At 36.2% G+C, this 15,668-nt stretch overlaps 2 protein-coding genes across 4 annotated transcripts in view; one reads left to right on the top strand and one right to left on the bottom strand.

The window, feature by feature from the left end:
• The window catches only part of LOC131425374 (uncharacterized), a 302,108-nt gene that overhangs the window by 190,872 nt on the left and 95,568 nt on the right, over nt 1-15,668 (bottom strand). The window lies entirely within an intron of this gene.
• Nucleotides 1-15,668, top strand: part of LOC131425372 (E3 ubiquitin-protein ligase HECW2) — a 104,442-nt gene that overhangs the window by 74,490 nt on the left and 14,284 nt on the right. Inside the window, exons 2-3 of one of the 2 annotated variants that reach the window (XM_058587211.1) lie at nt 1,983-2,316; nt 14,477-14,668. In XM_058587211.1, coding sequence (XP_058443194.1) covers nt 2,276-2,316; nt 14,477-14,668 — 233 coding nt within the window. In that variant the 5' untranslated portion in view covers nt 1,983-2,275. The remainder of the gene's footprint in view (nt 1-1,982; nt 2,317-14,476; nt 14,669-15,668) is intronic. The other variant, XM_058587210.1, reaches the window with a different exon arrangement.

Consider the following 15,668-nt stretch of genomic DNA (forward strand, 5'->3'; position numbering starts at 1 on the left):
CTTTTTTTTTGCGATTTGACTTTAAATTTTCAAAATCGATTTTTTCAGTGTAGGAGTCCACTAGAATTTCTTTCAATATTTTTTTTCAAAAACTTGAGTAATTTTGTAAAAACCACTTATACAACTCTTTATTGTACACAGAAAAAAATAATGAAATTTACACGACATGTAAATCAATGATACTATGAAATAGACATCAGTTGAATACAAAATGTGATTGAAAACCATCATCGATGTAAAAGTAAATTAAAATGTCTTGATTTTCCAATAAATATCAAAGCATATTTCAATTTACGCTTAATTTTGCTTTTACTGTATATTGAAAATCAAAGACATGAAAAGTAACCTTATATTCAATTCCCTGCTCCAAATGTGTGCATGAAAATAGATGTAAATATTTTTATCTGTGTAGGATATGTCTTTTTTCGACTACAGTCATTTGAAAAAAAATAGTAAACAAAGTTTGGCCCTCTTCAAAAGACAGTCTAGATCATTTATGGAAAAACAAAGTATGCAAAGGGGTTTTTTTGTAACAAAGCATTCATGTACAGCAATTTTCATTAAAATCGTAGAGGGTGCTGCCAACTCTGAATACGATTTAGCGCGAAATTCGTCTATATTGCACTTAAGATTGTTTTATCTGATTTAAAAATTAAGTGGTATTTTTACTCTGTACGATGTTTCCAGTTGAATAAACCATTCACTGAAAGGACTCGACGAAATTTAGCTTCAACGAATTTTTTACTCTAAACTACGATGTCTTCTATTTCCGTTTGGCGCCGCCGGCGTTTTCCGCTATAACTAGTTTCTGTGTCCGATAAATTCATTCGTTATGTTCAATATAAGCGCCCTGTTATCTAATTATTAGACACAGTTTGGCTAGTTTGGCAATATGTGACACGCATTGTGAAATGAAAAAAAATGTGCATGTCTAAAACCGAAAGCGTCCTCCGCTTGGCGAAGTGTTGGAGATCGTGTGATAGAATGTATAATTTTTTCTTCCCACATTATTGGAACATTTGGGATTATAACCAGATTTTTTTTTTTTATTCAATATTATAATATAATTTTAAGGCACACTGCTTAAGCTCTAAGATGCCAAGGATATTTACTAATCTTAATTACGACTATATTAAAACTAGAATAGTATCATTATGTAATGCCGGTGAATTGGATATTGCATATGGGTCTTCCATATGGCGTTTGCAAATATCCATGTTGGCCGCATCCTTCGGTCCGTGTGGGTCCGCGGAAAACACCCCCAGGCTACGAAGGCCTGGCGGGTGGCCCGCATGCTGGTTTTCGACTGGAGCGGTCTTCCCTGGACGATGATGGTGATGTTACGGAAGAGATGGAGAAAAAAAAAATAAATATTGTGGAAACGGGGTAAAACAGGGGATGTGGGGACAAAATGTCTGAAAACGATAGAGATCTAATTAGTTGCCATCGAGATGGTGAAGAGACAGGGAAGGGGGAACGAAAAAGTTAGTGACAAAAAAAAAGATCTTGTTAGTTCCAATGAAGATGGTGGACAGGGACGGGGATCGAGAGAATCGGGCAGATGTTAGTGTCGAACCTGTAGGTGGAGTTTATACTTTCTGAACGAGGATAAACACATTACACTTGTATATCAATGTGTTTAAGGTACTGGTATATGAGAAGCATATATGAATTATAACCAGATGTTAACCATCTAACGAGTAGACATTAAGATCCGGCTAGCTAGCTTCGCATAACGATTTTTAGCGAATTGGAGCAATGCCATGAGCATTATACCATACTTTATCTGAATGATATTCAATGACATCACCAGTTTGTTTGTCCTGTTTAATAACTTGAATTAGTTGTAATTATTTATTAGGGGATCGCATTGGTATTTCATAAGTCTGGGTTATCTCAGCTGCAAAGTCTATCAAAACAGAATGCTGTCCGATGCGTCGTTTTTGTGATCTTTAAATAACTTTTTGATTCTTTTTGTACAGAAAGAAAATTCTCTAGCGTTACGAATCAGAGCTGTGAAATCCTTCTGAAAGCTTATTATTTTCCGGTGCAAAGCATACATATTTTCGCACAGTGTCAAGTTGCCGGTGCTTTTTTTTGTTGGTGCTCGCCAAAGATGACTACTACCCGGCTGTTATTCGATAACAGTAATAAACTCTATGTGCAACGAAAATACTGCTACCAACAATACCAAAAAACGAAATTTCCTATCCGAACGAAAAGGCGCAGAAGAGCATCATTGAATCTGTCACCACCGTAAGCAGGAGCAAGTGCAATGGGAGTCATCACCAAAACGATTTCGATTGTGTTCTCAATGTAAGTAGCAGCACATTTATTTCGTCGCTAAAATTATAATTCCATTCCGTTAGTGAAAAAATAGGCAGCAAAAAGCAAACTTGTTTCATATCACAATCAATGACTGTTCTCACGATGCCGTCAGAAAATTCCCCCGTCTGCTATACTAGGAACAGGAGAAAAATGTATCTCACAAGAGTTGAAGTTCGTTGGAATAGTTGGTGGTGAAGAGCTTGAATCTAGCAGCATCATTCTCACTAATAGAAACAAAGATGTAGTTTTTATGCTAACCCTGTTGAAGTAACTGTGAAAATTATTTTTTGATTGTCTTTCTAATATACATAGATCATGCAAAAAGCGAATTAAATTCAAAAGAAAAGTTCTTTAGTATCAGAGCATGTCATTAAATTGTATCCGATTCTGATTTCCGGTTCCAAAATGACAAAATAAAAAATACTTTGAATATGGTATCGTGGTACGAAATCTCAAAAAAAATATTTACAAACTTTTTCACTTAGCAACTCAATACTCCGGTTCCCAGATACAAGTTCCGGAAGCACCAGAAGGGATGGTCGAAAACTACGAAATGAATTAAAGTTGTTGAATCCGTTCTCCAGTTTCGAAGTTAAAAATTCAAAGTGACGACTCAAAAAGGTATGGAATCTTAAAAATCAATATCAGAATGAATCCAATTTGTAGATATCAAATTGTTGGGATTTGTAAGTATCGAAAACGAAACACATTGGCTCCAGTTAAACTGGTCCGGAAATTAACAGCAAAACCGCTTCTAAAATCACCAAGTGACGAGATAGTATTTTTTTCTTGCTTATCAAATGTTCTAAATTGTGCTACTTTTTTTTAAACAAATTGGGAAAGTTTCAATAATTTCCAGATTGGCTCGAATGACTGTCAGTGACATCTGTGCCAATTGTCACGTCAAAATATTCATTGGTGTTTAGTATACGCCTGTCTAGCTGAAGTATTGAAAAGGGCAATCGAGAATTCTTACAATGAGTGAAATTATTCAAAAAGCAGTTCCATTAAATTTTGTGAGCGAAAACGAGGAATATTCAAGCCGCGGAAGATTCTTTTTCATTAAAAAAGTTTCACCGAAAGGAACGCCGTTTTCGATTAGGAGCTCTCACTTGTTCTCTGATCATGTAACAAGAATACCCCAGGGCTAGATAGTCTAATTCAACTTGTTGAAAAATCAGGCAACTTTGCCCAGTGCGCTTGGTGATTTTATACAACTAGTTCCATGGCTAAAGGCAAGTGAGGATTGTCGCTATTCTAAATCGTCACTAATGAGCACCATCAGTACTACTTACTAGAACAAAAAATGTTGTATTCGGAACAAAACCAAACAAAAATAAAAACTGCTAATCGGTGCGAGCGATGTTTTTCATCGCAAAGTTAGTTTGGAAAGATTTCGTCCACGTTATCTGGAATGACATGTGCTTATTACACATGCTTTTGAATAGGAATGCCCCTTCTCATGTGAATTTCGGCTTAAAAACAAAGCTTTTATGCAGGCGTGTACTCAGAAAATTTTTTTCGGGGGTTGTTTCAAAACATGTGGATCAATTTGACAAATTTTTGGTTATGAAGTCGTTTGATGAAAATTATTTGTTATATAATTGACTTAAATATTCAAAGAGAAGATTTTTTTAAATATAATAATTTCTTGAACTGCGGAGGGAGTTTGAACCCCTAAAACACTCCCTGTATACGCGGGAGATTTCTTGACCGGTCTTTAACTACTCCAATATTTCTGAGACAGGGCTTAACAACAGGAAAACACTCTTACAAAGAAACCATAACGTACAATTAATGTACAAGCAACATCTGCTTCTGTTAACAACATGCAGAAAAAACCCACGACGTCGTTTGCGCATACTACCGCGACGATGAGTCAATGGACGAAGGCGTGAATAGTGAGCCATTGCGTCTCTCAAATTCACTCTACAGTACTGATGAGTCAAAGACGAAACGTAAACATATTGAAAACAGTTATGTGCCCTTAGGCTAACCCCTGAATGACCAAACCTGCATCGGCCAGAAAAGTCGAAAACACGTTTTTGTTCGGCACGTCAGTATTGACATTGCATTTTGATGCAAATAAAACAGTGTTCAGCAAATAGCAGAAACTTTATACTGAGCAAATCGTGTTCCGAGGTCAACGTTCCATCGACCAGCCCCGTCTCAATGCAATGTTTGCATCAATTGGATTCAAACATTACATAAAGACTTTCCAACGCTCGAGTTTGCATTCAACGCTTCATTTCTTATCGTATCGCAATTTTCTAAAGCTTCAGTCTTCTGAACCAGTCAATTACACTGTTGGAACATAGTATGATATTGCACACTTCGGAATATTTTTTTCTATAGACGCCCCTGCATATAATCAGAATAGAATTTTTATTTATACCAGTTACTCGTGCTCATAAGACATGTTTTGCTTAATACGTCAATATATGTAAGGATGATATGAAAAATGCTAATTTAATTTTCGCTTGAGAAAACTGAAACTGACCCAGAGTAGTTTAACCAAACAAACACTTTGAACGAAATTGTGTTGGTTTCGCACTTAGCAACGGGTTTTTGAGCAAACCTGATAAAATAACCAGATTTTGAACTAACTAGATTTTCAGTTCAACAATGTTGAAACTAGGCTTTGAACTAGGTTTGAAATTAGCTTCAAACAAATGGTTTGACAGCAGTTAGGGTGGAAACTGGTTTAGGTTTGGCATCAAGCGAAAACGACATAAGAATTACAAGGATGCTGCAGAAGGTTTTCATGTGGAACACATCTTTATTTTCTATACAGGGGTGCAAATTAGAAACTCAAGGAAAAATACACGTAGAAATGTGGTCAGGTTTTAAACACTCACAGCTCAGTATACTTTGTATCAATTATTATTATTATTTCATTATTTGATTGAAAATATTTCTACGATTCGATTTGAATGTATCAAGCCACGTTTTTTCAATTATAAATGATTGAAATTTTGATTAGTAGCGAGCAGTGTCCTATTTTGTCTGCTAAGAATCTCCGGCATATCGGATTTCCCTGCCATAGATGACGGTTTTGAAGGAGTAAGCGATATTTCAAAGGGAAAGCATCGCTCTGATTGGTCAATCGATGCAAAAGCGAAGCTGTTGGAAGCACGCGAATCTATAAATAGAAGCGAAATTAAAGCTAGCGTTCCAGTCCTACTCGTAGCATGCTAGAGGTAGGTTGTTGCTAGACAGCAAGACAAAAAGTGCCATAAAACGATTTGAAACTTTCCATGTAATGTCGTATCGCCTGAGAAATTGACATCTACCCCAGGGTAAATTTTGAGTGCTTAAGATTAATTTCTAATTTATATAAGATGAACTCGATTGATAATGAAAAAAAGTTTATCGATTCAACCGAAATCGCAGAATGGTAGAGAAACTTAACGCAATGAAAATAAGTTCTTGCATACAAAACTTGAACTCAAGCTTGGCGAAGAGAAGCTTTAATATCAAAATCGTATCGCAGATCAAATGTTATATCATATCAATTATATCAAAGATATAATTGCACACATTTGGGAAATTGGTGTAATTTCGTCGGCTATAAAATAAACAATGTTCGGTGTTGGTTCCTAATCAAGATTAATCTAGGCAGACTCCCGTGCAATTGCGGAATCAAAAGTGTGACGATTGATTGAACTGTTTGATTGTAGATCATTAGAAATTTTGGTTGCCTTGTTTCACATCAATGGTTCGAACAACCCCATGGGGCTGATCCTTGTAGTTTTTTATGACTATTGAACGATACATTAAGGGGCTTAATACACTTCAGCAATAAGACGTTAAAGCGAAATACTTGACCTGTTTGAAGATACAAACCAATTCGCACCCTCTCATTCTGCTACTAACGCAAAAGGCGATAACACACAGTCGACGCCGTTCTATTGACCGAATGTCATCATAGACACACGAGGAGGTATGAGATAGGAATTTATCTCACCTTTGGACGACTTTCTCCATTCTTCCATATATTTTAAAAGAAAAAGTGAGCATTAATTTGAAAATTCGTGTAAATTTCATTATGTTATATGTGTTAGATAGCAATGCGCCCAAGGGAAATGATAAGCAGTAGCATCATTGAATAACAGTACAAACATTAGTGTTCTCATAGTATAGCTTTGTGAAATACCGTATTTGCGTGCTAGTTTGTACTCTCAAGTAAAAACTATATTATTATCAAGGAGTTTGTTTCTAAATAACCAGTTTGTAGGACGGTCAAATAATCAGTTTCAAAAGTTTCGAAGAGAAAATTCGTCAAGTCAGTACGTATCTCACAGAGTTCGGAAGATTATTCAAAGAAGTAACGAATGAATCCTATCAGAATGGATCATTTCCAAAACTGGCTCACGAATATGCATCTATAGAATTGAAATTCAGCAACCGTTGCAACGTCTCCCCTTTCTAGGAATTTCGACCATTTCGGGAACCGAATTTGGAACTGCAGCGCAGTATGTGCCAAAATTAGAATCCCAGTCTCATTGGTATTGTCTGTACATGCTCAATCAGCTCGACGCAGCACAGGTTTCTTTAATCACTGGGACGGACAATTAGTAAACCTTATCACTGCATTCTATCGATGGAGAAGGTTTGGCAAGGTGAATAAATGTGACTAATATTTTTTTTTTGAGGCGCGTGACAATTTGCGGATAAGTAAGCAGGATGTCTGCCTTTCGTTATTTCGACTGACAAAATGTGCGCCATTTTTGTCTTTAATTGTTTTATGGCTGGGTGCGATAATGGTTTTACTGTTCTGCGGAGACTTTTATTTCTTTACCTGTGAATTTGTTGTTTCGGTGAATGGCTCACGAATGCTACTGTTGACAATATCATGGTATTATCTGTCGTTGCTCACTCAACATCAAAGGTTCGATTTTTTCTGTTTAGTTTATATGAGTGCCCACTAAATTAATTCTTCAACTTAGTTTTTCCCGTTTCGCATTAGAAACGAATTCCGATAACATAACTTGATAGCGTGAAACCAAAGCCTTCAATTACTCGATATCAGCTTCGATAAAATTGTTATAATTCTAATCAGTTCGTCTCGATTTAATGCACAGCAGATGCTCCCCTCCCCTTTCGGTTCCAGTCCCAGAGTCCCAGTGGGGGGAGCGATTGGTCTCAAATCGCGATAATGGAATGCAAAAAATAGACCCCGTTCGGGGTTCGGTTCGTATTGTCGTTTGTTTTGCTTCCCAGGTTGAGATTCCCATGCCGCTAGTTAATCGATAAACGTTAGCCGGCAAACAGGTTGTGGAATTGAGCTGCGCTCGACGGTTTGTGTTGTAGCAGAAACAGTGTTCAGTATCACGAAGGGAATTGTTTTGACAGAGTGTTAATTCCTTAATAACATACAAAGCCTAGTGTTCAACAATCTACCGGACAGTGAGTGGCATCGCTTTGACATTCCCACCAGATCGTCAAATCGTATGCAATTGGTAACCATTGAAGTGTTCTCAATGTGCTGTATGAGGTTTTCATCGCAACAGGCTTTCCGTGTCTTTAGTTTCGGTGACAGTGGGTGCTCGGGAACAGACAGATTCATCTATCACAATGATTGATCCAGAAGAGTTACTGGCTAAAAGGCAAGTTGTTTTGAAGTCTGAGCAGAATAGAAGAGCAATAGTGTATTCTGGTTATTTAGCTAACATAATGGGCTTGAAAATGTGATTAGGGCGTTCAAAGGATTGGCTCTTGCAAATGTTACAAAACATGTAACATAATCTGTAAAGTTGAAACATCTTCGATGTAACAAAATCTGTAAAATTGAAACAAAAATGTCGAAAAACTGCTTTAGCCTAAAAATTTATCAGACATTCGAGAAAAACCTGTTTAAAGTTTGGAAACACAACAGAACTTTGTACTGTAGACTCATTTAATCTGTAATACATGAATCTTAAAGATAAAAAAAAAACGTAAAAAAACTTTCACAGATGGACCGTTTAAGAACCGAGTAATGAGCATTACTTTTAGTATCTTCCGAAAGCAACTATAGTACCTATATTATTAACCTATTCACATGTTGGTACCAAATTTCCAAAAAATAACATAAATCGTATTTCGGTAAAAATGTGATACAGTTTAGATTGAACATTGTTAATCCGCTTTTAAGTTTCATCCATAATACATGGTAATAGTTTTCAAGAATTATTTCTTATTTTCGCATGAATCAATTCAATATTTAATCAATGGTGTAATTACTTTAGTCACGTGATTCCTTCGATAAGTGATAATTTCGATTCATTAAATTGATTAATTATTAGTTGAATTGAATTAATGTTCAAATTTTCATCCATTAAAATTGAAAATAGATATCTAGGAAATTTGTTTTGTATTTTTCAAAAAGTTGTATCTGGTTAGATATATAAAAATCAAAGTATATAAATAATATTAGATATATAAAAATGTTTTTTTTGTTTGTTTAACTTTGAATCGTTAACCGATTGCTGACAAACTATGCTTACGAATACTTCTGGAAATTTTAGGATGGCGAATCAAAAGTTCATCATGGCTCCACATCAAATGATGTTGATTTTAGCCATGTATCGGCCGATTAGTCGTCGATCAAAAAGCTCACTGAAGAAAAGTTCACTACAGATTTTTTGCAAACGCGATTCTCACTGAAACTTATCTCACATTGCAAAAAATCGGTTGTGAAAAGTTCACTATCCAATTTAGATTGAATATCATACGCATAGTTAACAGGAGCGCAGGCTAACGCTAGGCCAACTCAACCGTGTTGTTCAACCGCTGCGCCTGCTGTGTGTTTGAGACATGCAAAATACTGCGCTCCTGTTCTGTAAATCAAATTTCTGTTAAATAACGTTTTATTGGGTGTAATATAAATAGTACAATATAATGGTCCAACTGGAATTAAAACAGCCTTCCGTCGCAATAATCCCTATTTGAAACGTGGAAAAACTGTTTTTCATATTGACCACCCTACGTGCATCGAAAATGTCGCAGTCATTATTTCTCAGTTGCGAATTTATTTAGTAGATATTTGCTTATTGTTGAAAATGTAATAATTTAATCTTGCACGAATCTCTTCGGTGTCGAACTAAAGTGTAGTGGAATTTCAGCATCGAAATATTATCGAAGACTCTTATCTGTCTTGCTTGCTTCTTTAGCGATATTTCTGTGCATGAAAATTTGTAATCAAGTTTCGATGACAGCAACAATCACTTGTGAACTTCGAGATTCAGAGTTTTGTAGATGCTTGTTTCATGAATGGAAAATCTCTGAAGTGATTTTTTCAGTCACCTAATTTAAAAAAACTATTTTTTTCAACGAGTGATAATGAAATAAACTTTTTCTGATCATGCCTTTCCTAACATTGTTCACAACACCGCTTAAGAAATGTGAAACAAGTTCCCCCTCATAATTGTACTTCAAACACACGACAACGTTTAAATCCCGAATTAAACTATGAAGTATGTAACCAAAAGGAATTAAATCATTCCAGAATTCGCCCAATTTTTACTGTTGAAACTGTTAAATAATAATAATAATATTTAATTTGGATTACATAAAACTTATTGAAGTGTTTTATTAGGACATAGAACGTTTTATAAATTTTTTTTTTAAAATCTTTTAAATTCAATTGAAAATGACCGACATAATTGTACTTGATTTAACTGCAGGTGTATTAAGTACGTTTTTAAAGATACAAGCCACAGTTTTCGGTACTTTATGAACCGAAAATCGGGGGCTTGTATAGCCAAAACCACTATATTTGGCTATCGACTGATAAGATCTGTATATTGGAACAGATTTAAGCACAGTTTCGTATAGTTGGTAAGATCTTAGCATCGTTATCTATTTTCATGAATATTACTAAAGAATTCTTCAAACAACTTTCCTTTGAATATTGAGTAAAACCAACAAAAGTTTGCTCGGGCATGCATTAGCATAACGTTTTCAGTTTTTAACAGTTTTAACAGTAATTCCGGAACCGTAAGCCGTATCTGGATGAAATTCGGTAGGGTTATATGGGGTTGTGAGGCCTTCCATTTGAACCTAAGCTTGTGAAAATCGGATGTGCGGTTTCTGAGAAAATAGAGTGTAAAATGTACAAAATGAACTGAGAAGATTTTGTACACTTTACACCGTAACTTCGGAACTGGAATTCAGATGAAATTCAATGGGAACCTATGAGATTATAAGGCCTTGAATTTAAGTTACAAAAATCGGTTGAGCGGTTTCTGAGAAATTCGAGTACACTTTTTCTTCATTTTTTGCACATTTTACCCCGTTACTCCCGATCCGGGTAAAATTCAATAGGAACTTATAGGATTCTAAGGGCCAATAGGATACTAAGTTTGTGAAAATCGGTCCAGCCATCTCCGCACGGATAAAAATCTATCACGGGTACCATGATTTTTTAATCGTGAAATCATGAACCATGGCTTCTCATGAAATTTCACGAGTAAAACGATTGATATCATGAAAATTTTCATTAAAGATGTGTTATTGTTCATGATATCAATCATTTTGCTCATTTTGCTTTTTTTTGTTACATACAAAGAAATTCGAGTGAACTTTTTTGTTACATACACACACACGTACACAGATATTTTGCATACTCGACGAACGGAGTCGAATGGTATATTCTATAAATGATATAGAACTAGTCCAGAACTTACTCGCGTCCGTGAAGTTGATAGAGAAAAGGGAGGACAGTTTGATCCCAGATGGTGAATTCGGCCTTTTTTAGCACCCACGGTAACTTTTTCTTGAAAACACATTTTTTTGCCTTTCTCATATATTTTCAACTGAGTACCGCTTATATTCGGCTAACTGTGCCGATTTGGTCAAACTTAGACTCAAATGAAAGCTCTTGTAATCCCATAGCTTCACTTCTCAGTAATCCGGTATCCAAAAATTCCAAACCGTCATATAAAGCAACGATTCAAAAGCAATTCGTAAATGTGTTGAACACAGGAAAAAATTATTTACAGGTGACATAATTCTACTAACGGTACAATTCATAACTACTTATCAAATGACGCATTATACCATTCGTGCAGAATTTTACAGACTCTGAGTGTAATTTGCACTCGACTACCAAGGGCCGCTGTATGGATTTATATGTTTCAATTATTCTTCATGCAGATATGTGCTTCTGTGGCTCAGTGGATTAACGGATGTACTTTGTGATCTTATGTTTCTCTGTTCAAGTCGCGCTGTTACTATCGATCTTTTGTTTTTTATTTCAGCCATGTAATTTTCACACAATTTTACACATTTTTGAATATAAATTTGTGTGAAATACGACGCTCCATTCACTTAAATCACTAGATTATATCGAACTGCTAAGAAAACACAACTCCGTCTATACGAACGAAGTGCACAGCGTGCGGAAAACAAAACCGGACACTGAAGCTTGGGTTTGAAACACAACCGAGTACATTGGCACCGAGCACACATGAGCACTAGTTTTCAACCGTGTCGAAAAAACCAGAATCGCGGTGTGATTTTGGTTGAACATGGATCGGAATTATGTGCTTTGCTATGTGTATGAAATTTCATGCATGCAATTCACGAAAATTTACGTGCAATATTATTTAATTAACGATAATAATGTATTCGGCTTTTGTGATCTATTAGGTTGATGTCAAAGTGAGCGCGGAACGCAATGCGAAGCGAAGCGGTTCTATGCAATGTACAGTTATCGCATCGCGTTCACTCTGACAGGTTTTCTTTGATCAATGAATGCAACTAACTTGCACGCGTACCTAGACGCTTCGCGTTACGCTTTCACTCTGACAGCAACCTTAGACTATAGACCGCTAAAGCCGAATACAACATTACTGCTAATTACCTGCACGATTTATCATATTTCAAAAATAACATTTAGTATTGTGTCTAAAATTCCATGACGTGAAATTCATTTAAATTTAAAAAATGACAATGGGTGCGGCCGCGATTTGAACAGAGAATCATTGAATCACGAAGCACATTCGTTAATCAACTGAGCCACATAAGCTTGGCTGGTAAAAGGTACATTTAAATTCATTCAGTACTTGCCGAATGCAAGTTACAGTCGAAACCAGAATGAATCATGCTAATCTAACATTCAGTCAATATGAATGAAATTTTCTGTCGTTTGATAATTAGGGTTCTTATGAATTACATCGTATGAAGGATTAAGTCATCTGTAATAATAAAAATAGTGAAATTCCAATCACAAGGTATATTTTATGGTACACAGTTTCAAAAATATAACTCTCTATTTAACTTGACTTTCATATACGGCAGTAACAGGAGCACAGATTTTCGTCTGATTCGTTTAATTGATAGAATCGAAATAGTGCATGAGATGTAATTCAACCAGCTGGAATTAAAATAAAATCTTCGTCTTTATGATGAATTTCCAGATTGGAATATTTTTTCACTGATATTTTTTACTAGTCAGTTAGTTCTTCTAGCTTCACTTTGTATTTCGGGTCAAATATATATCTTACTATCCTAAAGAATGCTACTGAGTTTTATACGGATCGGACCTACGGGTCCGAAAGTACAGGGTGATGAAAGATAAAAAAAATATAATAGTCATATAATTGACGACACAAATAAGTTCAAAACTTGGTAATTGTGGGCCGTGAAAACCTGTCACTACGGGTTCCGGTTCCGAAAACAGATTATCAAAAACTTAATTATGAAACTGGCCTCAATTAAATGTTATTGAGAAATGGCACCATCACAGCATCTGTTTATTGAAATCTGTTGAGCGATCTTTGAGAAAATCAAGTGCACTTATTTTTTTCATTTTTCAGTACATTTTATCTCGTTACTCTTGACGGGAAGTCGGATCCGGATACAATTTAAACATAAACATACACAATTACTAAAATGCTTCAATGAAATATCAAGAATATTTTAAGTATGGCTCTGAGAGCATAGCAATATGAAGTTTGCAAATAATTGTAAAATTTGGTACTAGCTTGGTCCAGGAAATGAAACTGTTTTGCTATTCTGAAAACAATGACATTTTTGAGACATTCTCTCATGATCGGAAATTTTTCTATAATGAATCGATGAGGTGAAGTTATGCAATCGGTGATATGTATGAGCCAACAGGTTTTCATCTGACCGTAAAAGTTCAGTATTATTTGGCTTCCGCTTACTCTACCGCTCACTCCACGCTATCCAGCACTTTTATTTTGGATACTAATGAGCGAGTTTCGTAGTAAAATATTCACACCTGGTGCCCTCATGAATTTTTTGTAACGGTTTTTTGCACTTACATCAGCAATAAATTATCATCAACGATGTTTTTTGTACGGAGACAGACGCCCATTGACGGCATGGTCAATCCTGCGTTGATAACAATCGCTACAATTTACCTCTTATCCATATTCGCCATTTACTTCTCGAAATGAGGGTTTGACCGGTATTACCCGGCGCACGGTAGGTTAAACTCGGGGAATTCAGCTGCCTGTCTCAAAGTTGTTCCTCTTTTTCGTTTGTTTCGTCGTTTCGATCGTGACAAAAGATGGTTTTCGCCGTGAGTTTGGTGCCGGTAGTCTTATACATAATTAAATTCAGTAATAATCAAGCCATTCCATCATTATCGGAATACTATCGTTTCCATCAGCTTTGGTCCCGCATCGAAAACAATTATCTTGACTCGATATGGCCGATGATGGGGGTCTGTAATCCGAGAAAAGTTCTAATAACTTGATACAAAAGTCAATTGCGTTTCAAAGTTTCTGTCTTAGAGTTCGCACGAGGACAAACTCTCTCACTATGGGGGTAACGTGCCTTCCAAAACGTAGATAATCAAAGCTAAATTTAGACTCATTTAGCCGGATTTAACTCGACGGAATTCTCGTGTGAACCACATCAAGTGCGATGTGCAATGAGTTGCAGATAGATTAACTGGGGCTTTTACAGAATTTTATTAGGATATAGCTTACATTTTCTGTTAATCAGTTATTTTAGGCATGGTCACGAGCGCCTCTAGTTCGTTGAATTACTGATCGATGTGACAACAGCTTACCGTACCGATAAGCGTAATATAATAATTATTTGTCAAACATTTGAAAGCTACGTCATAATCGTTCGTTCATTTGAAACTAATCTCTAAAATGATTTTTTTTGTTATTTTCTTTCCTTGCAGCCTATTCGAAAATGAGATTATGAGCTACATCCCGGTGGAGGCTCGCAGTCCACAAGGATCACCGAATCTCAGCAATTCACGGGTTCCTCAACGGGCCCCACCTCCGTTCCGCAGGGATTTCGAAGCTAAACTACGCACCTTCTATCGCAAGCTGGAATCCAAGGGCTTTGGGCAAGGGCCGCACAAATTGAAGTAAGTAAACACTGAAAACTGATTATTAAGAACTCTGTCAGTCAAAAGATGCTCAAAATTTGGTTTGATGACTAACAATAGTTTATATGGGGAGACGCTATAAGCTAACAGGTTTCTTACTTAATTGCTATGAAGGCCATGAAGTATTTCCATAAATAAGAATTCAGGAAAATATTTTCCTTATTTTGATGCTCTTCTTAACTCAATTTAACAAAAAAATTGAGCTTTATGCCTGCAGTATGGTTAAGTTCTTCAATTTTTTTTATCTATACTTCATTTTACCCTGGAGACTGAAATTCGTTGCATCGAATATCGATCAGGTGTGTGTCCTGAGATGAACGTACCTACGAAAAAAAGTCCCTTTTCTTTGAAGATCACTTATCATTTTGAAGGGAAAGTTACGAAAAAATATTTCGAATTAGTTTCGATGAAATCTCTTTCGAATAGCACTCACCATATTTTGTGGCTAACCTGAGCGGCCTGCCTCTTATTCTCTGTCGCATCTCGAATCACCTTTTCACTCTTCAACTTCTGCTTAAAAGTGGTTTAGTCTGCGGCTTCAAATACCTTTCCAAATCATAGGTATACTTTCCTGCTAATTTATAGGAGAAAACGAAGTTAAACTTGTTAGGGACATCACCTGTAACTTTCCGAAAATCTTTCCAGAAATAATTTTAGCGTAAATTTAGTCATCCATGAGAAATTATCCTCCATATTGCATAAGGAATTCGTTGTACAGCCTTCTTCGGCTACCAGAATCTGTTTCAGTGACCTGTATGATTGCTTACTAACCCGAAAAGAGCTAAGTTGTTCGAATTGTTCTGACGGTTCTTTGTATTTCTTAGCGATAACACAGTCCTACAGTTCTAGGTTTATTCTCAGCATCTTCAAAAACAACTTCCGATTCTTAGATCCCCTACTACGCTAGCTGCGATCTTCCCGGTCGATAGTATCGTGGTCCAGGAAATGTTTGAGAACGTTGCACACGGCACTATGAGCG

The sequence above is a fragment of the Malaya genurostris genome, chromosome 1 (genome assembly GCF_030247185.1).
Source record: "Malaya genurostris strain Urasoe2022 chromosome 1, Malgen_1.1, whole genome shotgun sequence".
In the NCBI taxonomy this organism is placed as follows: domain Eukaryota; kingdom Metazoa; phylum Arthropoda; class Insecta; order Diptera; family Culicidae; genus Malaya; species Malaya genurostris.